We start from the raw sequence: 25023 nt of genomic DNA, 5'->3' as shown, positions 1-25023 counted from the left end.
TTTTTAAATAAATATTATTAAAAATGATTATTAAATATATATTAATAAAAATATTATTAAAAATGAATATATATTAAATGAATATATATTTGAACAACAGTTACAAATTAAGAATATTTTAATAAAATGGTGAATCAGAGTGAATTGTAGTTTCACGGGTTTCTAATAAATAGAGAGCAGAGAGCCTTGAGCCTTACAAAAGATCAAGTAATGCAAAGATTCTAAATTCATATAAATAAAATCACGTTTCCAATGCATCGCAAATTTGATTGCGAAGAAATATTTACAGATTTTTATACAAAATTACGACTGGCCGAACGATGTGATTTGATATTCAAATAGTAACCTGAAGTAGTTCCTCCAAAACGAAACTCCAAAGGTAAAGATGCTTAACTTCTGTTAGCCAAGCCCTGTTATAGACTCGCGTCTCTTGGTAGCTATTAAGATTCCTTTCTTTTTTCATTACTGTTTAATTATGGGAATTGGTGTCTATCCTGGATTGTATGACCTCTCATAATAAATAATTACTGTGTAGTGAAGCCAATCACTTCAAATACGCTCAACATGAATATATTTTTGCAGGCCACTGCCACTGAGCCTTACAGAAGCGAGCCACAGTTTTCTGGAGCGGCTTCGTGCTTTTATTTTATGGTCGTTTTTTTTTGAGATAGCGCTATTAAAGCAAACTAAATTAAAATATGTGGACACGTTCTCAGATCCTCAACACAGAATTGAATCCATATCTTTGAAATATATAATATTAAAAAGGCTAGTACTACTAAACTCGATTTAATTCTAATCCACGTCATTTCTTGAAACTTAATTGAGTCTAAATATTAAAATGTAAGGTCTAGAATGAAATAAGCATATAGGCCTAGTGTCCATTTCTTTATCACTTTAGATCTTGGCAATTTCTGAAAAAAAACGCAACAAGAAAGCTACAAGGATGAAATTCAAGTTTAGATATTTTGATGTCTTGGAAGAGGGCTGGGTTGGGTTAGGAAAATGGAACTTTCATTTATGATTTTAGAGCCAAAAATATACTCCAGGAAGGTATTGCCAAGGTTTTATGTTAACTTACTTCTAGTTTTTAAGTCTTGGACATTTCTTCTGAAATTTTAACAAAACAACATTTTAACTAAATTGTCAGTTATCATTTTTGTCTTCTCTGGTTTTTGTTATAAAAATGTAATTCCTGTTATTTGAGTAGAATTTTAGAATTTATTTTTCCAAATTTAAGAAACATCTTTACAGATATTTGAAACCTCCAATAAGTTGTGAGGTGTGAGCAAAGTTGTGAAGCTGAAAACAGTTTTGTTGTAGCCTACTTGATTTAAATAGAAGATCTATTTTACAAGGTTTCACTTTTCTAACACAAAGATTTTTAAAGGTCTTCAAAGGTCACTGTTCTCTCTAGGAGAGAGAGAAAGTGTTTAGGTTGAGACTTCAAAATACTTTCCTAGGACATAGGCTACTTTATTCTCTAGACCAACCCCCTGAAAGTTTCATTTTTCTTAACCTAACCCCTTTCCATGATTGCAAAAAGTAGATAAACTAGAATTTTAACACGATAAGGCCTTTCTTTAATTCACTAAGATTATTGCATTTGATTTGGTACTGTTCCAGATAAGGGCCTCCTTTAAAGGGAACACTTTAATAAACAAAAGTAGGAGGCTTAGGCTAGCCATCCCTGATATTTATTATTTTATGCTCTTTTCAAATATCATAGTGTAGGCTATTTGTGTTCTTTTTTTTTGTTTTACAATGAATCCTAATTTTTACCAACCCTGCACCCTAACTAAAATCTGAAAAAACCAAAATTCTTACTTTATAACATGTTAAAATTTCCTGTTTGTCATATTGTCATCTTTTATTTTTCAGTGTTATAAAGTAATTTTGTTTCAAATCATGACAATTTCAAATTTTCCTGAAAATAACCACTTAAGCAATAATAGGCTATTGTTATAGTAATAATGATTATGTAAGAATGGCTTTTATGTAGTTATTAGATAAAAAATGTTTGTTTGATTTCTAATTAATAGATAAATTTATTTTTTGTAAATATTTAATAAATAAAAACCTAAAAATTAATTGTTGTTATGCAAATATTGTATTAGTCCCCTAGTCCAAATGTGTATTAGTATCTCAAGTACAACAATGCATTTCAGCATTAAAATATTTGTTTCAGTTAACCATTAATAAAAGGAACAAAATTAAAAAGTACCTGGGTTTTATGCTAGGCTAGTACCTGGTGTGCCATCAGCTTGTTTCTTAATTTCTGGTTTGAATATTGTGACCCCACCCATGTGCATAGCAAAAAGGTACAATTAGTCCAATATGACATACTTTTTCCTTCTCAAGTAAAATTCTGTTGAGTACCCTACTCTGTGGGCATTAGATATTCCTATTTAGGAATATATACATCTCTGTAAATGCTCAATATTTTGCATATAAGCACTGTAGACCAGTTCCACAAAGGTCGCTACATGGTTTAGTGAATGTACTGCACTGTACATTCTCTACAAATTGAGAAGGAGTAGTCAATCCAAACTTGTCCCAGTTAAAGATAGGGATGGGGCAACAATTAGTGATAAGAAAAGAGTTAAAGAGAGATGGGTGGAACATTTTGAGAATGTGCTAAACCAAGGTAGAGTTGCAGGAAAAGATATAGAGGGAAATGGAAATGTTTGTGATACCTTGGATGTAAAGGAAGATTTGTTTTGCATGAATTAGTGACAGTACTAAAAGGATTAAAACATAATAAGGTTCCAGGTGCTGGTAGTGTGGTAAATGAGTTTTTAAATATGGTGGCTCTGAGGTTAGAAATAGGTTACTGAAGATTATGAATATGATTTTTAAAAAAGGGGAAGTCCTTAATGATTTTAGGAAAACCTTCATTAAACCACTGTATAAGAAAGGTGATAAGAGTGAGTGTTGTCATTATTGAGGCATTAGTTTGGTCTCTGTAGGTAGCAAATTACTTAGTAATATGATACTTTTTAGACTGAAAGATACTGTAGACAAAGTTTTAAGAGAAGAACAGTGTGGTTTTAGAAAAGGTAGAAAGTGTGTTGACAGAATTTTTGCTCTTAAGTTAATAATTGAGAAGTGCCTTAATTGTCAAACACCTTTGGTCCTCAGTTTTATAGATTATGAGCAAGTATTCTCAGTTACTAGAACAGCTTTAGCAAAGGTCTTATCCTTGTATGGTATAAACAAATACAAAGTAGCAACAATAGGGAAAATCTTTTTAAGACAGTGGAAATCAGTTCATCACTATTTTTGTATGGTATACCAGATAAACACATTAAAGTGATTAGTGATATGTACAAGAATAACACTGCAGTGGTTTAAGTAGGAAATGAGGCTAGTAGCTGGTTTTGTATTAAATCAGGAGTTAAGCAGGGTTGTGTTCTATCCCCCTTTATATGGATCATTTTGATGGACTTTGTCTTTAGTGGCACAGGAAAGGCAATTGGAGACCACAGAATCAAATGGGGAAGAAAAACTCTCCTGGACTTAGATTATGCTAATGATTTAAGCATCCTAGATGAAAGTTTGAGCAAAATAAATTAACTTTTGGAAAATTTGCAACTGTGCTAGAATAGGTTTGGAAATCAATGTTAAGAAGAATAAGTCACTGCTGAAGCTATGAATAAGTGAAGATGAAAAGGTGATGTTGGGTAATAATAAGGTTGATCAGGTGGACAGCTTCACTTACCTTGGTAGTATTATTAGTTAAGCTGGTGGGAGCAGTGAAGATGCTATAGGTAGAATAGCCAATGCTCAGGGTGTTTTTTCACAGTTAAAAAAAGTTTGGAAGAATAGGAAGATAATTCTGCAAAGCTAGATTAGAATATTCAAAGGTTCAGTGATGACAGTGGTCAAATATTGCTTGAAAGCATGAGTGGCCTGAAAAACAGATGAAGGTTTACTAGATGTTTTCCAAAGAAATTGCCTACAGATTGTTCTGTGTACCTGGTTGACTGACTGTATTTCAAACAGTAGGCTTTACAAAAATGTTGTTTGCTTTGTAGGGCTATAATGGAAGAAAGGTTGAAATGGATAGGGCACATTCTGTAGATGAAGGATGACAGATTGCCAAAGATTGTTATTTTTAGCCAACTATCTAGGGCTAGACAGAAAGCAGGTTGTCCTTGTTTGGGATGGGAGGATGTCATAAAGAAAGATGTAAAGGAAATGGGAGCCTCCTAGGTGGGCGTAAGGATGGAGGATTTGAATAGATTTGGATGGAGGAGGAGCAGACTGTAATGTACTGCACAAATACTACTTTCATTTGGATATAATTGACAAAAAATATCATTATGCATTATAAATGTCATATATGCATGGTGCATTGATATATGTTGCATCGTAAGCAGCCATTTTTGGGGAATTTGTTGTATTATGATTTGAGATATAATTGTATTATCAAACAGTAAATGGAATGAAAGATGAAAAAGTAAAAAACAGAGAATCCAGCATAATATAAAATAAGAATTTAAGTTTTGTTGATTTTTAGATGTGGTGCTTAAGGTTTGCAGTACAGTAATCGTAGTGCAATGTAAAAAAACAGAAATATGATATTTGAAAAGTTGTTAAAATATAGAATCTAAAGTGTTGTTTTCATCTGTTTGTGATGGTTTCCTTCTCAGAAGCACCTAATGTGAAATGATACGCTATGATTGTTTAAAGTAATTACCAGAATTTTGGTAACTATTTTTGCTGTCCAATACTAGAAGTAAGGTGTCACTTCAAGGGCTCAAAATAAAATCTGTAAAGAAAGTGGTGAGTATATTCAGAAAGAGCATAAAAAAACCATTGAGTGGCGTGTTCCTATTCTATCAAGCCAAGAAAAAAACAACTAGATTACCATCAGTTTGAAGGAAAAAAAATGGCTCTATTCTAAAAAAACCTACTACTACTAATAACTCACCATTGCATCAAGCCACCTGAGGCCAACACAGCCATGCCTGCTCCTTCTCTATCTCAATCTATTCAAAGCCTCCCTCTTTACAACCTCCCAGGAAGTTTTCATTTCCCTTAAATCTATCCTTACAACACTCTCCCACCCCAACTGAGGATCACCTCCTTTTCGAAGATGACCTTGATGGGTGGCCAATAAGGACAATCCTTGGCAGTCTGTCATCCTTCATACACGGAATGTACCATAGCCATCTCAAACTTTCTCTCATTATAGCCATATAAACCAGGATTGAATCACACCTTTTTTACAGTCTACTGTTTGAAATAAGGTCAGTCAGTTAGGTATCCAAAGTAATCTATTGGCAATTTCTCTGGAAAACAGCTCTTGATTCCAAAAATACTGAGTATATATATAATGGACTATTTATCTATCTATAAGGGAGTGGAGGGTAAAGTGAAAAAGTACAATTTTAGGCGTCATAGAGCATAAGTAAGCATTTGAAAATAGTATAATTTTTTCGTAACCAATAAAATTGCATTGCTTCAATTACCCCCCCTCCCAATGGATAAATATCTAGTTAACTATAAATATTCATAATATTTCTTAGAATAGCACCAAGGACACCCTTAAAGTGGCACCTTTTTCCTTATTATTGGCCAGTAGAAAATAAATACTAAAAGTGTTGAGAACTATTTTAAGCAATAATAAGCTTGATTTATCCCATCTTCCCCCTGTATATGCACACACAATGGACAAATATACAGCCAACTATAAATAATCACAGTGTTTTGTAGAATAGTATGACTCTTTTCTTCCTGTTGGTTGATTGACACTTGCTATGAAATAATAAAAAGGAAAAGAGTCCACTAGTGAAAAATACAATTTGAATTTATGGAGTAGACTGTATATTTACCTTTCAGGGGGGGGGGGGGGTGAAGTAATATACTTTTGGGAATGAGATGACAAAGTATTTATGATCGTCTTAAGGTAGCTTTCAGAATTTCTGGTAACTATTCTCTAATAAGGAATAAGTGTCCCTTGGTCCCTTTAAGGGGCCAAAACAAAATTTGTAAAGGAAGCTATTTGAAAGATATATATATGGAAATAGCTTATAAAGAGGCCTCCAGTGGTGTACTCACATTCTACCTACCTAAGTAATAAAAAAAATCCAAATTTTTCCTGTTGATCTGCATTAATATTTATGATTATATTTAATAATTGAAAATGAATAATTATCCAGCAATTGATTGCTGTAAAATACTAAAGATGAAAGAGTTGTACTATTATATAACAAAGCTTGAACATATGTAGCAGATTGTACATTTATCCATAGGTCAATGGAGGCTAAATTTAAGAAATACACGTCTAGGAATGAAATAAGTAAGTATTTATGATAGTTTTAAAACAGTTCTTAGAATTTAGAATCTGAAACCGCACTGTTCTTCTCTTAAAACTTTGTCTACAGCATCTCTCAGTCTAAAAAGTATGACGTTACTAAGTAATTTGCTACCTACAGAGACCAGACTAATGCCTTGATAATTACAACACTCACTCTTATCACCTTGTAGCAATATCTGAAATTCGCCAGGCTTTAAGAAAAATCAAGCGTTCAAATCGCTTTGATGGTGACGGCCTTTCTTACCGTTTTTTGCTTATGATTGTCCTGCTCTACTTAACCATCTACAAATATTTGTCCAGTCTTGCTTAGCACAGTTGCTTGTTCCTGATAGTTTCCTTTGTGGCCGAGTAACGTCTATTCAAAGGTGAGGCACGGACCCCACGTCATGTATAAATTATCGTCCCATTACGGTATCATGTTTTTTAAGTAAGCTGCTTGAACATTTAATGCTACCAGAAATTGAGTCGAATTGTGATATAAGCCTTTTCAGTTTGGTTTTCAGAAAAGTTTCGATTGCTCTCATGCACATCATGTTTTAAGCGCTGTAAAAACTAAAATGTCTTTATACTGTCTTACCGTTGACATTTCTAGGGCTTTCAACAAAATTGTGCACTCTCAGGCTCTGTTCTCCCTTGCGCCTTCAGGTGTTAATCTTTCTGTACTATGTTTATTGTCTTCTTGGTATTCAAAGTCTAAAATTCAAGTTACCTGGAATGGCCAAATACCTGACCCGGTAAAAATTAATAAGGGAGTTTGGCAAGGTGTCGTGTTGTCTCCTAGTATATTTAAATGTGTGCTTCCATCGTGCCTGCGTCCCTTTAAGAGTTCTGTTTTTTTTACAGTAATATTAGTTTGTCTTCTGTTGCATATTCGGACAACGTTCATCTTGTTGCCCGTACTCGCCGTGGATTGTTTTCCAATTTTACTATTTTAACCAATAAACTATCTAAGATTGAACTGTCAATTAATGCGTCTAAATGCAAGTTTATTTGTTTTAATTGCCCTTATGCGGTCGCTCCATTCGTTGCTGGGACTGCAATTCTGCCATGTTCTTCTTTAGTTAGTTGGCTTGGTCTGTGTTTCGGTCCAACACTTTCCACTACCCGTTCATCCTTAGTGAATCTAGCTGTGAAAAACCTACGCATCGCTTACGGGAAAATATCCTCAAATAAAAGCCGTTGCAACCGCAACGGTTTGTGCATGATTTATAACGCTTATTGTGCCCCTGTGCTTTTGTTTTATCAGGCATGGCTCATCTGTTTCATAAGAAGGATCGTTATACTTTACGTGCGGCTTATTTCAGATATTGCAAATTCCTCCTCCGGCGTACTAGATGGCACCGAAACAGAAAAATAATTGCTCGATTTGGTTTAATGGATGTGCCTTCTCGGGTTCAGTCTTCCACTGGTGATTTATGTAAAAAGACTATCAACTTTATTGATGTTTATGACCCTCTGCAGCCCTTTTTCCATATTGATACTGGTTAATTAGTCCATGTTGTCTTTTGTTAGTTTGAATTTTTCTTTTTGCTGTTTCTCGTTTTTGTTTTTGTTTATTTATAATACTCTGTACTTTGTGTTTTTTATAGTTTTATGGGTAATAAAGTTCATTCATTCATAGGTCTTTACTTTTTTTTTGAAAAACTGCTTTTTGGAAAGTTGTCATAAAAGTTAATTCCTTAAACATAGCTTCTAGGTTTTCATATGGAGTGTAATTGAGAAAATCTGTAAAAACCTCATTTCTTTTAACTGAATTTGTAACTATGACTTTGTTTTGGCAGGCTATGCAATAGCCTATATGAAATTATTTTAGGTAGTCAGAAGCATTTTATTCCAATCATCATTGATCTGATCTACCTGTTATCAAGTGAATATACATCTAGAAATGTGTCCAAGGAATATAGACACACTAGGTAACATGTCTTTTAAGTGTACAATAACACATTTTCATAAAAAAAAACTTAAGTTAAATCATTTGGTTCCGTGTATGAATGTTCTACCATTACATTTTCACAATTTCAGGGTCAGTAATAAAACAGAGATGGCTGACATATTAATTGCAGGAGATTATGTGGATTCAATACCAAATGACAAGAACGTTGTTCTGGGTCCTGGTCTAAGAAAGGTTGAAAATAGGATAGTTGCATGCAAATCTGGCAAATTTAAAAGTAGAGACAATCCTCCTATTTTTTGGATAGAAGCATGCCAAAAACAGGTATTAAAATATTTTTTTTATTGGAGTCCTTTGGTTTTTAAGTTTTTTTGTTTTTCCTACAAATTTAATATAATTCACCTTTTTGCTTTCTTTAGAAATTCTAGTCAAAATTACAGAAAAGATGTTCTTACGTTTTATTTAGCCATTAAACCAGTTCCAAAAATGTCTCTTTTTTCATCATTTCTCTTTTTTACCTCTTGCCCCTCCGTTTTTTCACCCTATCTCTTCTTCATCTCCCTCTTAATCATCCTGTCTCTTTTCTCTCTCACTTTTTCCCAATTTCGAATTATAGAAAAGATATATCATGATTTTTTTTCTCTGTTAGAATATTTGGAATTTTACTTTAAATTATCCTCCATCTTTGAGAAATAATGATTCATTTGTTGCTTGTTCAAATTTGTTGGAACGTCATTTATAACGATAGGAAAATCGTGCTTATGTACCAAAAATGATTTTACGTTTGCTCTGATGTGTCATTTCCTATTCCGCGCTTATAAAAAGGTATTTATTACTCTTTTATAACGCTCTGAAGATTGTTTGTTTTCGCATTTAAACATTTGGATCGATGATGCCATAGAGAAGAAGAATAGCTTCCACAGAAGCTAATTATTCGATTCCAAGAATGTGTTGAATTTAACTCTTAAACCACCCTTTGATCTAGTCTCGTATGAGCATAAAAATTATTTTGTTGTCTATCATGTTTTTTAACGGGATCCTGCATAATTAATGTCATAGACACTTACCAGAGAAGGAGGGGGGAGTATAAGAAGAAATAAAGCTCCTGGATATTTTGGATGGGAGCTCTGGAATGGTTGCTGTAGTTGTTTATCTTTTATCAATTTTTAGGCAAGCTAATATAACAGCCTTTCAGTGAAAAAAAAAACGAAAGATGTTTTTGTAAATAGAAAAAAAACAAATAAAAAAACAAAAAAACAAAGATCCTTTTTGGACCTCGTCCTAGTATTTCATAATAACAAAGAATAGTTTCGAAAAGACAAATCTAAGTACTTCTCATTCGCAATGGTTTTTGTATTTGCAATAACTTTACTCCTCAGAGATCTTAGGAGATTGGACTCTTTGGGTCAAATCGAAATTTTAATAAAACAAAATTAATGTGTTCCTGATTTGTTCTAGTTATGTATAATAATGCTGCACTGTCAGTGACTCTGTTAGTTTTCATTTCCATTTGATCTAAGGTAAAGGGCTAAATATTTCTCAATTATTAATTTCCCATACTTCTTACTTGTAGGAAAACTTTAAGGAAACCTATATTTGATATAGTTCTCTTACTCTATGTTAGAGAAAACAATTCTTACATTTTGGTATAACAAAAAAAATGTAATAATTTTTTCCATTATTTAATGCTACCTCTGTTGCTAGTAGCAAGAAAAATTCCTACCATTCGTTAAAACTCGTTTTCTTTCAGTGTTGTGTACCAAAGAATATGGGCAATAATGTTGACAAAAAAACTCAATACCATCTTGTGTTCGACGTCACTGCATTTTTCAGTACAATAATAAGAATAATTAATTCATATGGGTAGTTGGTAAAATTAGTGTAGTAATAAGTATCTGATCTCAGTTTCTGATAGAAGAAAGATTACAAAGCTTGAAAAAATGCCAGGTGTCGCCACACGCTAGATGGCTTTGATGTTATTTTTACTGACATTAGCGCAAGTTTCCACTCTTATAAGTGATCACTGCTCTTTGGTTGTATACATTTAAATAATTTTTTTTTCAAGTGGAAATAAAGAGCAATAGTAAAACTAAATTAAAAAAATTTATCCTGTATATGACGGGGACCAGTGCTGCTTACAACCGCGGCTGTTTGCAGCAGCGGTTGTAAGGAGCTTTACTGGAAGCATTTTTGATTGCTACAAGCAATCAAGATTGCTACAAGCAAGCTTGTTATACATTGTTGTACATTGATTGCTACAAGCAAGCAATTTTTGATATAGCCAGTTGGTACTTGCAAGTGTTCAAAAATTTTTAAGTTTTTAAGAAGAGACACTGTCCTTGTGTTCAAGAACTCCTCCAAGTATTGGATTAAGCCAGATTTAAACTTGACCTGGACAGTTAAGATCACTCTGAAGTTCAAGTCAAATTGGAACGTAAAGCGCAGGGGTGTAAAAGCCGGAGGACAAAAGCAAAGAAGTGTTGTGGGTTCTTGTGGAGATACAAAACTCACAAGGAGATACAAAAATGAATAAAAAAACATATATATAAATATGTAAACAAATAATGCATGTATATATCGAAATATAAAGCAAATCTAGCTAAATGCAACAACAATATTGTAAAATACAAACAATATATAAAAAATATAAACAGCATAAAGCCAGAATGATATAGGAGATAATATGGAAATTTTAGACAAACACTAAATATAAAGACGATACAGCTAAAATGACAAAAAAAGCAACCAGTAGTCTTGTGTTTATTTGGGCCTTTTGACTTGAGACATTGGATGCGCCCTCTACTTATAAATATCTATTGTTAATACTTTTAGCAAGTGAATGAAATAAAATACAGAGAATAAATAAAAAAGTAATATGTCAGTATCCAAATTATATATGATCATTTAAGTGTTATAAATATCTGTAGTTAATATTTTTTTTAGTACATTCCTGCACAAGCCGAGGAAATAATCGGCATCATTCAAGGAAGGATTGATGACTTTTACAAAGTAGATATTGGCTCTAGTGAATCAGCCTTGTTGTCTTTCTTTGCTTTCCCTGGTGCCACAAAGAAGAATAGGCCTATTTTCAAGGTACTGTATGTGGTCTCTAAAAATTTGTCACTAGCCAAATCTTTTATTCCTACAGAAGAAATAGAAGAGAAAAGTAACACAGAACATATATTCCCAATTCTGTATCTCATGGGGGCATATGCCCACAAAAGACCCTCTCACTTCGGGAGGGAAGGTGGTTTTGCAGTTACAAACTTGTATTTTCTAGCCATTTTTATTTTTGCGGGGAAGGGGGAGGGCTCTGGTTTTGGAATTCGAACAGTAAACTTTGGTAATGGGTATCAATGTAGCACCTATGTGAATTCCCATGCCATAAACTCTTATTTATTCACAATTTGATTTTTTGTTTCGTTGCTAAGTTGAGCTTTTTATTATCTATTGTGTTCTAGGAATAAGGATGGGGAAATGTAAAGTTGTACTATATCAGATATATACATTTCAATTAAGGTTAAGGAATTAACCCTACCCTAATTTGGGACCTGTCCTGGCCGAGTGGGTTGGTGCGCTGGATTCGGGATCCCTTGTCTGAGAGGACGCGGGTTCGAATCCCAGTGTACACAATTCTTCAGTTTGGGACGGGGGTCAGTGGCGTGACTCTGTAAGCTTAGCCAGAGTCGACCCAGCTTTAAATGGGTACCTGGAGATATTTGGGGAAGGTAAACAGGAAGGGTGTGCGAAAGCACAGGATGGCTGGCCCCCAACCCTCCATTGCACTTCCTGGCTGAAGGGCCAAGAAACGGAGATCAGCACCGCCGGTACGGACTGTAAAGTCTAATGCCGTATCCTTTTCTTTTCTTTTTTTTCTAATTTGGGACCCGTTGTTTTTCTGCAGTAAATTGGGGTTATATAAAATTAATGAATCTCAGAGTTAAATATTTGCGCATGATTTTGAGACAGGCCTAAAAGGCTTAGAATAGGCTGTTTCTTTGGCATTCCTAATATAAAAAAAAAGAAGAAAAAAGAATAGTAAGTTTGAAAGTAAAGAAACTTTAGAATAAACGGAAATTCGGAAAATTATGATGTGTTATTACACACCTAATAAAATCCAAAACTCGAGCCGATGCTAAAAAAAAAAAATACAATCCTGCCACTTCCACTCAACCCTAAGTCACTTTCAGCTCAACCTTGAATGTAGAACTAGCGGTTTCGGGTTTGGTTTCATTCTGCTTGATAGGATATCTGGCTAAAGATTTTTGTTGTGTTCTTCCTTTTACTGTTGGCAACTAAGAGGGAAATTTTTCTCCTTAGAACTAATGGATGTTAAGTTAGCATTTTTCGGCTTACTGCTAAGATTCACAACCTTTTTACTGTTTATTGTAGGCTCGTTTTAGCTCACACTTTGTCCACAACATAGGGTCCACAAACAGGTTAGGTGTATTTGCTTACAGGTTTGCTTGGCATGTGGCCCTAAGGGTGGCACTACGCTACCCAATTGCAGGCAAAATTTAGATTAGAAGAAGTGGAACTAAACGAAACTGCCGAGTGTTATCAAGATTTTGACTAAAGTTTAGAAAAATAATAGAGAATTTGACAAAACACTTTAAAAATTTGTTTGCGTGTATTTTGTTTATTTTGTACGAGTCCAGCCAAAGTTTTGGGGAGGGGCTTTAGCCAGATGATCCCCCCCCTCAAATACGGCCCTGATATCCAGACTTTTTAAGATTTTGGGGGTATTCTTTAAATTTAGTTGCGTTTCTTTGGTATCTTGATATGAGTGACACTGATATGAGTCTTGATACGAATGAAGTGGTCTGGCGCTAAACTGGGAGGTGACGACGTCATTTTCTAGTAACTATTTAAGCATGATGCAAAGGTTATCAGTATCCTTTATCCTCTCCTCATGCTGTTCAAGTAGGTAGTTGATAAGAATAACAATCACTCGGAAAATAATACCCACAGACTTTGTTCGTTGTTGGGCACTGCATGTCAGTTCGGTCAAATTTGAGCTGATGTCAATAGTGTTTAAGGTTTACTCCTTCGACTTGGGAACAATTTTATCAGTAAACTAATAAACGTTAAAATGGGGATAAGTCCATTTATTAGACAGTAAAAACGGATACAAAAGTCTGGATATTTCGATCACATGTACAGCGATCGTCATTGCAAAGGGAATTATGTTGAATTGATTGACTGGTCAAATTTTCCCATATATGCGACATATTTCCGACGTAATACCTTAAATGAGGTGTTTTTTGCCTAAGACCACACTGCTTTTACGTTGAAATGGGGATAAATATGTTTATTATAGACTCAACATAATTCCATCGGCGATTAGAAAAAGAGAAAGATTGTGCCAACTTCGTTAGAAACTCAACTTACATTTAGGTAATATTAAAGAAGAAAGTTTACAACTCAAGACTTAGGATGAACCCTGTTAATGAGCTCTCTCAGACAAATCTAGTGAATGAATCGTATTCTATTTGTGGACAGGAAGTTATTGTTTTATTCTACATAAATATGTTAGTTTTGATTTTAATGCTTTAGTATTTCGGCTGATGACAATTGCTGTAAATGTGATCGAAATATCCAGACTTTTTTTTTTATCTGTTTTCACTGTCGAGTAAATGGACTTTTCCGCTTTTGAACGTTTATTTGTTCGTCATAGAAAGGCAGTGAGGTTTTGGACAAAATATACCTAATTAAAGGCATTACGTCAAAAATTTATCAGCAAAGAAAGGATACCTCATTTGCACCCATTTTCCTTAGATTGATGTTTCCAGTAAGTGATGATTACCATGAAAATAAAAAAATGATAAATGATTGCGATAGTAAGTCTGCGGTAACCATATCACCGACATGAAGCTATTTTAAGATAGTGATCTAGAAGTAAAAAGGATGAAGAGTTATATTTTTATTATCTAGACCAGGGATGGCAAACCCAAATTACTTTCTTTGTCTTTTTGGAAAATACTCCCTGGGTATGTATTGTGGGCATAAATATTTTAAGTCCATGGGTTGTATTTAAAATTATATATTCCTTATTAGATTTAGATCCATTATAGACCTTAGGTGGAGTGTAAAGATTATGGACAAAGCATTAAAAAAATGCATAAGAAATGAAATGTTTAAAAATGAAGTAATTATGAATATTTGTTTCACTTTTACGGTATTTTTTGTCTCCACTTTTTCTTTTAGCTTTGGCAAGTCGAGGCCAATTGAGTATTTCTTAATCATAATTGGTATTGCAGGTTAGCATCAACTATGTTTCAGTCTGTTTTGTATTTGATGAATTTTATTTGAAAAAAAAAAAGAAGAAAAATAGGATTTGTAGGTAGAGCGAAAGCCACTAACAACTTTTTTTTGCATGATTATTGAAATTGAAAAAATTCCATTTTGTGACGTGAGTTTTCTAGAAATCTATTTTTGATTCATGTTTCCAAAATATGCTCATGTTTAAAAAATGTTTTTAAGCTCAAATTTAGTTTTTTCCATTATTCAGACAGCTAATTCATGACATTCCCGGGCTGGAATAAAGGTTTAAGGTTGGTTTTGGGCTGACTGCTCCTTTTAAACCAACATGCTTGTAGGTGTCAAAATTTGAGACAATTTGACTTCTGCAGTCATAAAATTAAAGATACAATCAGTTTGCCAAGAGAGAAGGGGGTTAGCGGAAATGGGTAGAGCTCGTTGGACGAGAAATAGGTTTTTGTTTGTAGATATTCCGTACAACCACTCTTTTCTAGAGACTTGGGAAAGTAGAAAGGATAAAATCCTGATTAAGATATTAGATAGAGGCTTTGGGATCACGTGTAAAATGAACAGGTAGCTCACTGGGATGTGACGTAGACAGCGGATTCAGATTACGAAGCTTGTGGTAAACTTAATGCTTTGATGGTTTTTTTACCCTTGCCAGGGCACGCAAAACACCTTCACTGAGACATTTTTACCCAGCAAGGTTTGTTGCCTATTCATCAAAGTCACTTACTTGGCACGCTCTGACAATGGACCATTCCTCACTAAGCATTACAATATCTATCCTAGAATTTCTTCCTGTTATTTTGTTAGTTAAATAACAAAGTTATATTTACTGACATATACCACTTCGTCGGATCGACTTTATGGTTTAGATATGGGAACTGTCGTGCAATTTTTTTCTGAGATTCCTGCATAAAGTAAGGAAATTATTTCCCTAGCTCTTGTGGGTCGTGATAGGATACTTTTGATGCGATCAAGAGGCCATGACTCGTCACACTTGCTGTTTTGAATCAGCTTTTTAAGGAAATAATAAAGATAAGAGTAGTTTCAGTTCTGTCAGCACTCTGTGAAAATCATAAAAGTCTCCTCACTGTTTGTTCTGTCTCATTGTTGAATGTATAATAGAACGAGTAGCACATAGATTTGCTTTGGTCATAATATGTCTAGGAGTCCTTCCACGGTCATCGTAAGTTGATTTGATTTCCTAGTAAGATTAGCAGATAAAAAAGGCTTATAGCATTCCCTAATTCCGTGAGAAACAAGTCTAAGGTACTGATTTGATCTTCACCTAGAGAGTGAGAGGCCCATACAATAGATTTGCTATGACGAATGTACAGGTATAAAGTTTGAAATTTAGTACAACAAATCTCGTTTAAGCAAACCTAGATCTGAAGATTGAATTTATTATGCAAATTTTTTTTACCTCGTTATACAGGGTGTAGGAATTGTAGGATCTAAGAAAAAACAAATTGAAATCATGAATCAAAGCCAACACTCTTACAGCTCCAAAAAGATCTTTAATGAAAAGCAATACAAAAATTTGTCAATCATTTTGTCGTCCGAAAGCACGTGGCCAGTTGCCAGGGTCAATGACAAAAGGAGGACCAGAACGAACTAAAAATAATAAGAATAAATGGGATTTTTTAAAGGTTATTTAAATATTAGATATAAAAAAAGGAAACACCAGCGAGAACGGCTGTATGTCTCCATAGATGACCCTTAAGAAAAGAAAGAAGCTAAAATCAATATGATCAAGGTACTTTGGTTGTTTGAAGTAAAGATTATTCGTAACAATATGTGAAAGTTTGTATCTCCCGCAGAAAACCAAAAAAAACATCGATAATAGCGCTCGTAGTAAATGTATATACATAATAATTTTTCAGTATTGTCATTTAATCGTTTTTTGGTAACTAGAAGCATTTTTATGTGAAATGCATATAGAAGTGGAAGGTCAAAATTTATGCATCGTTATTTAATTGATAATCTATGTAACAGAATTGATTGTTTAAAAAAGCTTATTGCCGTCTATTTCAGAATTCTGAAGATTAATGCGAATAGTTAAATCTGATACATGGTAACTCTGAACAATCCAGTATTGTAATGTCCATATTTTGCAATCTTCCTATTTCAAAATTTCATAATTATTTCTCATATGTTACGTGTGTTCAGTGACATCTATGCTATTTACCGTTGGTAGTTAGTAGATGGTAATTCTGTTTTTAATTTACTTGCTCTGTTTCTCGTCTTTTTATAAATAACCTTTGGGTTGAAGCATAAGGCCCCTTCACATAATACATAATTTTTTTTGTTTGAAGTATTATTAAACCCTGGTATATCATATGAGAACAGGCGCGAATGAGAACAATACATGTTAAGTTAGCACAACATTAAGGAAATATATTCTTCTTACTTGAGGTTTTTTTTTCTTGATTGAATATAAAAATTGACCAATTTTGCTTCAATAGAAAATTCGTTTTTAATAGATTTGTTTTTGCGTCAATTGATTACTAATTCTTATATATTCCAATGCTTTTCCATCTCTTTTAAGTCTCTCTTCTTTCCTTTGTTTCTCATTAACGTATTTAATGGAGCTTGTTGTCTGATTCTTGTTTTTTAATCATGTGCCATGGTGTCTCATGGATAGGGATCTAATGCTCTCTACTTTGCATATATTTGGCGTCTGATGGGTTGTATTAAAAGCTAGGTTTTGTTGTATTTACTTTTCTTGGTTTTCAGGAAGGAGAATTGGTGTATGCTAAGGTACTTTTAGCAAGTAAAGATATGGAACCAGAATTAGTGTGTATATCAGGCGATGGCAAATCTGGTGGTCTTGGACAACTCTCTGATGATGGCTTTTTGTTCAGGATACCTATAAATCACGCTAGACGGTATGTATTATTTGGAAAGAAGGTACCTCCCCACCTCCTTCAAGACATTGGATTGGTCTTCCCTGCTTTTTTTTGCAGCGGAACACTTCTTAATGCCGATATAGGCTGGTGAAATACAGTGTGAGAGGGATATAAATAGGGACCCTCAAAAATTAGCTTGCAAAGCGTCTTTAAGGGGGGGATTTGATGATCAGAGATTTGGAAATCAGTTTTTTTTTGCCAGGAAAAGTGTAGGGTTTTTCCAAGTATTTATTATTTTATACTTTTGCTCTTCCGAGTGTTACATGTATATACGTAGAACACACAGAAACACAGACAAACACACACACACACACACGTAGACACACACAGACTCACATACCCAGATGCACAGACACACACACACACTCAGACACACACACACACACGCACCAAATGCACAGACACACACACACACCAAACACACACACACCAAACACACACACACCATATATATATATATATATATATATATATATATATATATATATATATATATATATATATATATATATATATATATATATATATATATATATATATATATATATATATATATATATATATATATGTATATATAATGTATTTGTCTATTTAATTGAAAACTCGTCTTACAAAGATGGAAAAAGACGCAGTATAGCAAAAATAAAAAAAGACAATTAACTATAGCAATCATTCAAAACTACATCAAATACTTTGATAAAATTCAAGGTCAATACCAAGACTAATAGTTAACAAAAATACCTGCCATTTCAATCAAGAAGTTCTTGGTAAGGAATTGAGATTAGGGAGCAAATCGGCTCAATAGTAACCGAAACTCTAAAAAAAAAACAACTTTGATATCAATAGATACGTCAAAAGAATCAACTTACTATGCTGATCTCAAGTATATATACAAGTTATTCATCAAGTTTAGTGTTACCCGTCAAAAATTACGGGCCTGATAAAATTTGCCTGATTTCCTAAAAAGGGACACACTCCTAAAAGTCAAGGATTCTTAATGAAAATCACACCGTCAGATTTATCGTATCAGAAAACCTTTTTATAGAACTTTCAGCTCCTTATTGTAGAACTTGCGAGATCCACCAGAAGGCAGATCACGAATGCGAGTTTATTGTGTTTTTTTTTCCAGGGCTGATGGTATCAAAATAATAGTCCTAGAAGATCGAAAGAAGGTACATTTGAATGGAAATTAGAATTTCTAGTGCTCTTTTTAAGGGACCAAAAAGATTGGAGGTCAACTAGCCCCCCTTGCCATGCCCCCTTTTCCGCAAGTTGTTCATGGAGGGGGGTTCATGGAGGATGAGCCAGATTACGGGCACTATTTGAAAAACGATCAGAAATTAAATAAAAAAAAAAGATTTTTTTTTTTTTTAATCGAAAGTAAAGAGCAGCATTAAAACTAAAAACGAACAGAAATTATTCCGTATATAAAGGTTTTGCCCCCTCCTCAATGCCTTCCTCTTTACGCTAAAGTTTCACTGTTTGTGCTCATTTTTAAGAACGGCTCTTGAAACACAAGGGCTGTTTAATTAGAATAGGAAGCTTTTTTTTGAAGGGCCAAAAGCCTTAGCGTAAAGAGCAAGGTATTGAGGACGGGGGGGGGGGTAACCCTTTTATATAGGGAATATATTCTGTTCGTTTCGAGTTTTAATGTTGCTCCTTACTTATAGTTAAAAACACATATTTTTTTTTAAATTTAATTTATAACAGTGATCTTCTGGATGTTTTAACGTTAAAATAAAATGTATATGATAGTGCCGGGGGAACATATAATAAAAATGCAAAAAACTGCTGTCTAACAGCAGTGCAAAGATTGCTACGATACATTATACATATTGGGTCTCTCTTTCTGTCGTAATTTTGTCATGATAGTTTGTGTCAAGCTTATACAATTTTGCCGAAAGAACCTATAATACAAGAAAAGAAAAAACAAACAAACAATAAGTAACTGAAATTTATAAAATCGATATGTGCCTTGACTTTTATTTGAATTACCTCTGAATATTATTTACCAGAACAAGTATTAATTACTGTGAAAATACCACTAAAAATATTACTACTACTATTAAAAACACCTGAGATCAACAGAGTTGCGTATGCTCCTCCTCCACTCCAACCTATTCAAAGCCTCCCTCTCAAGAAGTTTCAGTGTCCCTTAAGACTTTCCTTACGACATCCTCCCACACCATTCGGTGAAGACCTGTTTTTCTTCTGGCTCTGTATGACTAAGAACAACAAACAGAGAAATCTCAACGATACGCTCTTTGCTTAAAACTGTGAAGATGTTTTCTTCCTCAATAATTTTGTCTGATTAAGTGGACTTCCACTTTTATCTCGACGTGATCTCGACTTTTAGACTCGACGTGAGGCTACTCCCTCACTTTCTTTCTTAACTCACTTAACTCTTGTTTAAATAATGTTTGCTTGGCAGATACTCACTCTTATAGACTCGCGTGCTTATAGACTAAACAACACGATGGATTCTAATTCTTGGCTTGAAACTGAAAATTTATTCTTATTAAAGCATATATTAAGACTCCAAAATAGGGCGGATTCCACGCTTTTATTATTACTCTTTGTCACTACTACTAATAACTCACTGCAGCACCAAACCGCCTGATGCCGACACAGCTACGCACGCTCCTCCTCCAACCTAATCTATTCAAGGCCTCCCTCTTTACACCCTCCCAGGAAGTTCCCATTTCCTTTAAATCTTTATTTATGACGTCCTCCCAACCCGGACAAGGACGACCTGCTTTCCGTGTAACCCAAGACAGTTGAACAAAAAGGACATTCTTTGGCAATCTGTCATCCTTCATCCGCAGAATGTGGCCTAAACCATCTCAACCTTTCTTTCATTATAGCCCTAGAGAGCGGGATTGAACCACATTTTTGTACAACCTACTGTTTGAAATACGGTCAGTCAGCCGGGTACCCAGAACAATCCGTAGGCAATTTCTCTGGAAAACATCTAGTAAATTTTCATCTGCTTTTCGGAGCGTCCATACTTCAGAGCCACATTTGACCACTGTCATCACTGTAGCTTCCAATGTTCTAATCTTGGTTTGCAGACTTATCTTTCTATTTTTCCAAACTTTTTTTAACTGTGAAAAAACACCCTGAGCCTTAGCTATTCTACTTTTAACATCTTCACTGCTCTCACTGTCTTTACTAATAATACTACCAAGGTAAGTGAAGCTGCCAACCTGATCAATCTTTTCGTTACCCAACGTCACCTTTTCATCTTCACTTATTCCTAGCCTTAGTGACTTAGTCTTCTTCACATTTATTTTCAAGCCTATTCTAGCACCCTGACCTCGCAAAACCTCTAATTCAGTCATTTTACCCACACTTTCATCCAATATGCTTAAATAATCAGCATAATCTAAACCCAGGAGTGTTTTTCCTCCCAATTTGATTCCGTGGTCTCCAATTGCCTTTCCTGTGCTCCTTAAGACGAAGTTCATCAAAATGATCCATATAAAGGGGGATAGAACACAACCCTGCTTAACTCCTGACTTAATACAAACCAGTTGCCTACCTCATTTCTTACCTTAACCTCAGCAGTATTATTTTCGTACTTAGCACAAATCACTTTAATGTATTTTTCTGGTATACCATATAACGATAAGACCTTTTTTAACGCTCTTCTATCAACAGAATCGAAAGCTTGCTCATAATTGATAAAACTGAGGACCAAAGGTGTTTGACAACGAAGGGACTTCTGAATTATTAACCCAAGAGTGAAAACTTGGTCGACACATCCTCTACCTTTTCTAAAACCATACTGTTCTTCCCTTAAAACTTTGTCTACAGCATCTCTCAGTCTAAAAAGTATCATATTACTTATGAATTTGCTACCTACAGAGACCAGACTAATGCCTCGATAATTACGACACTCACTCTTGTCATTTTTCTTATACAGTGGTTTAATTAAGGTTTTCCTAAAATCATTAGGTACCTCCCCTTTTTTAAAAATCATGTTCATAATCTTCAGTAGCTTATTCCTAACCTCAGAGCTACCACATTTAATAAACTTATTTATCACACTATCAGCACCTGGAGCCTTATTATTTTTTAGTCCTTTTAGTACTGTCGCTAATTCTTCCTCACTAAACAAATCTTCCTTCACATCCAAGGTATCACAAACTTTTTTCATTTTCATCTATATCTTTTCCTGCAACTGTATCTCGGTTTAGCACATTCTCAAAATGTTCCACTCATCTTTCTTTAACGTTTTTCTTATCACTAATTGTGGCCCCATTTCTATCTTTAACTGGGACTAGCCCCACTCTTTATTATAACAGTGAAAATTTATTCTTATTGGAAATATTCTCTTTTGATCATTTGTCACCAGTCTCTTTTCGACTTTCAGTTGATTCTGCAGTGAGTTGACTCGCACTCCTGACTGACAACGGAGCATTTAATATTATTCATTTTTTTTGTTAAGTTATTGACTTATCCTTAAAGACTTCAGAGTGGGGTAGATTCCAATCTTTTATTATTACTCTTTGTCAATGCCCATGAACATCTATTCTTATTTAATAACCTTATCTCTACTCTTATAGACTAACAATAGACACCGCACTGTAAAGACTTCCTCACTTGGTTTAAAATTATAGGCTATACATTTTGCTCTTATTCGTCTATTTTATTTAGTCATTAACTCCTATACTTATAAGCACTAGACTCTACACTTACAGTCTAGAATCCTCATTCTTTTATTATTACTCTTTGCTTGCAACTGTAAACATTGGTTCTTGTTTAAATAATTTGTCTTGCTTCTAGGATTCTAAGAAAAGAGTCAAATTTAATAAAGAATCTTGGTAAAGAGATGAAGTTCGAAGCTGCAATCGGATTGAACGGTCGAGTTTGGGTGCGAGGCAAGAACACCCAACAAACACTTGCGGTCGCTAATGCGATTACGACCTCTGAAAGAATGTCCGAGGAAGAAATAAATGATATGTGTGAGAATATATTTGATTCTGTATCTGGTATGAGGAAAGAGAATGTTATAGATGATGATGATGTTGCAATGGAAGAAAATACATAAATTACTTGTATTTCATTGGATACATTTTTTCGTTACCAAGGACTAGGCCATCGAATCATTGAGTTTTTTTTATATAATTATATAAAATATTTAAAATAGTTTTAAATAATTTAATTTAAATAATTTATAAATAATTTAATTTGATTTAAATAATTTAAAATAATTAAAATAATTATATAAAATTTATATAAAAGCTGGTTTGTCAAAATGATAATCTGACTTATCTGTATTATTAGGGAGAGAAAGAGATATCTTTCCTGTTCAACTTATTGGGGTAAAATTTTGTAACAAATAAAATAGGAAATTCAAAAGAATAAAAGTATTTGGGGTGCAAAAAGATATAAAATTCAAAAGATATTAAATTAATATAAAAAATATCGTTCCCATGAGGTTTTATGTACAGCACAGACAATTTAATAGCATGTGCAACAAAATTTACGGTTAAGACAATTAAATTTAAATTATTAGTCTAATCTTTTAATGTATTTATTTAATGTATGGAACAAAAATCATTATTTTAAGGGAAAGGAAAGAAACCATGACTTGAAAACAAAAATTAACATTAAATAAAATATGACATTTTGTCATTCATTGCCAGTTCACTTGTGAGCATTAAGGTATCAGTGTCCATTAGACCATATTTTTGCATAGTGTAAGTATTACGAGTCCTCGGGGAAATTTAGACATTCATGAATACTAAATATTTGGTGAAACAGCAATAGACACAGAATATCCGACACTATTTTAAATCCTTGCAAGAAGGGCTCTTTTCAAACAGAATTGGGGATTTACAATCGTACCGCATGAAATAGTGGATTTTAATTTCTATTCTTTTCTAAAATTAGTAGCTTAGCTTTCTTAAGGTTATTTTGGATAGGGGTGTCTATGGGGATATCCTGTATAGGGACAGACTATCTTTAGGTTAACTTATCAAAAATCTTAACTAAAGAAACATTAAAGCCTATAAATATGTCATTAATTCTTGTTGGAGCTAACTCGTTGAAAAATTCCTCAGTGACTCAAAACTTTCTATGAAACATTTTTCTAATCTGCTAGTGGTCCTACTACACTAACAACATTATTTGCCCAAGATAGTACCCAAAAATCAGTTTTTTTGTGAATGCAACACAAAGAAAGGTGACAAGGAGCTGGCAACGCTGAATTATTGTAAACTATGGACGAAGTCATTGCATCCTTCTTAACCCCAATATTTTTTTAATAAGATAAGGTAAAAAATTTACTCAGATGAAATATGCACATTTTCAAGCACATACAATCTATATACCCTGCAAGGTTCTATGGCCTGAAATGCTGGCATTTTTATAGTAACATTTACTTATTCAGTAAATCATTTTCTTGCATAAGGATTTTTGCTTTGATACGGTGGCACATTTAAAGAATAGGTCTAACCAAATCTGATAGTAATCCACGGTTCAACACCTTACTTATTGCTTGCCACCATTATTGCTCACACTTTACTGCCACATCAAGCCCCACTGAAGCCAAAACAGATTTGCTCGCTCTTCTTTCTCCCTAATCCATGCAGAACTTCATTCTTTACTCCCTCCACTATTTTCCCGATTTCATTTAAATCTTTTTCTTATGGCTTCTTCCCTGCCTAGTCAGGTCAATCTGCCTGTTTTGCCCCAAGTTGTATGGCCAAATAGCACAATTTTGGCATATTGCGTCCTTCATCCGCAATATGCTAACTTACGTGCCATTATATGAACAAATTCTTTGTTAGTTACTACTAAATCATCGTACGTGCAAAACTCAAACAGTCAATTCCCATTATTTTTTTTTCTTTTTGTTTTTTATTTTTTTTTGTTAAGATAACAACTATTTCTATCTGTACTATCCAAGTATTGAGGTCCCTTAACCTTTAACTTAACGTTTCTACCTTAACGTTGACGTAACCTTAACGTTAACGTTAACGTTGACGTTAACCTTAACGTTGAGTAAACTTAACGTTTCTACCTTGGATCGTGTATATTTGCATTTGTAACTGTTAATTTCCCTACAAATAGGCTCTAAAGGGGCTCATGCCACTGCACTGATATATCACGCTTAGGGCAGAAGTCCTCAATCTTTTTTGGTTTATCTGTCCCTTAAAGCATCAGATTTTCTCTTGATTCCCTAAAAAACATCAGATTTTCTTTTGGTTCCCTTAATGCATCAGATTTTTTTTTTCAGAATGTTTTGCCTGCTAAAGAAATCGAGAAACTCACTTTTTTAAAAGCAATTGTTTATTTAACAGCAAAAGTAAAATTTTCTCTCATTTTCATATTTTTTCTTTCTTTCCTTCATCTTTTTTTTGTTAGTAGGCAAAGTATTATTGTCTTATCTGCCATTTTAAAAAGAGTTTGGTTGCCTATTATTGTTTTTTTTTGTATTTCGATGAAGTGCCACTATCTTTTCCTCTCGCTACAAAAAGTTTCGTGGTTTTCTTTCCGTTATTGGGTAGTTTATCGTTGTCTTTATCTATAAATGTTGAAAAGCTTCTTTTTTTTCCTGATGTTGAATTTGGTTACCCAGTGGTAATCTAAATTCCACTTCACTGGAAGGTCGGAAGCCCTAA

General features: G+C 33.9%; 1 protein-coding gene across 1 annotated transcript; it reads left to right on the top strand.

Annotated features, from left to right (window-relative positions):
• Positions 1 to 677: 677 nt before the first annotated feature.
• On the top strand, positions 678 to 22455 carry LOC136032660 (exosome complex component RRP40-like). The gene is made up of 5 exons (XM_065712947.1): positions 678 to 768; positions 8348 to 8540; positions 11160 to 11309; positions 17220 to 17371; positions 22181 to 22455. The coding sequence occupies exons 2-5, from the start codon at positions 8367 to 8369 to the stop codon at positions 22443 to 22445; spliced, it is 741 nt and encodes a 246-aa protein (XP_065569019.1). The 5' UTR covers positions 678 to 768; positions 8348 to 8366; the 3' UTR covers positions 22446 to 22455.
• The last annotated feature ends 2568 nt before the right edge of the window (positions 22456 to 25023 follow it).

Source organism: Artemia franciscana, chromosome 11, assembly GCF_032884065.1.
Source record: "Artemia franciscana chromosome 11, ASM3288406v1, whole genome shotgun sequence".
Lineage (NCBI taxonomy): Eukaryota > Metazoa > Arthropoda > Branchiopoda > Anostraca > Artemiidae > Artemia > Artemia franciscana.
This window is presented reverse-complemented; position numbering and strand designations above follow the sequence as displayed.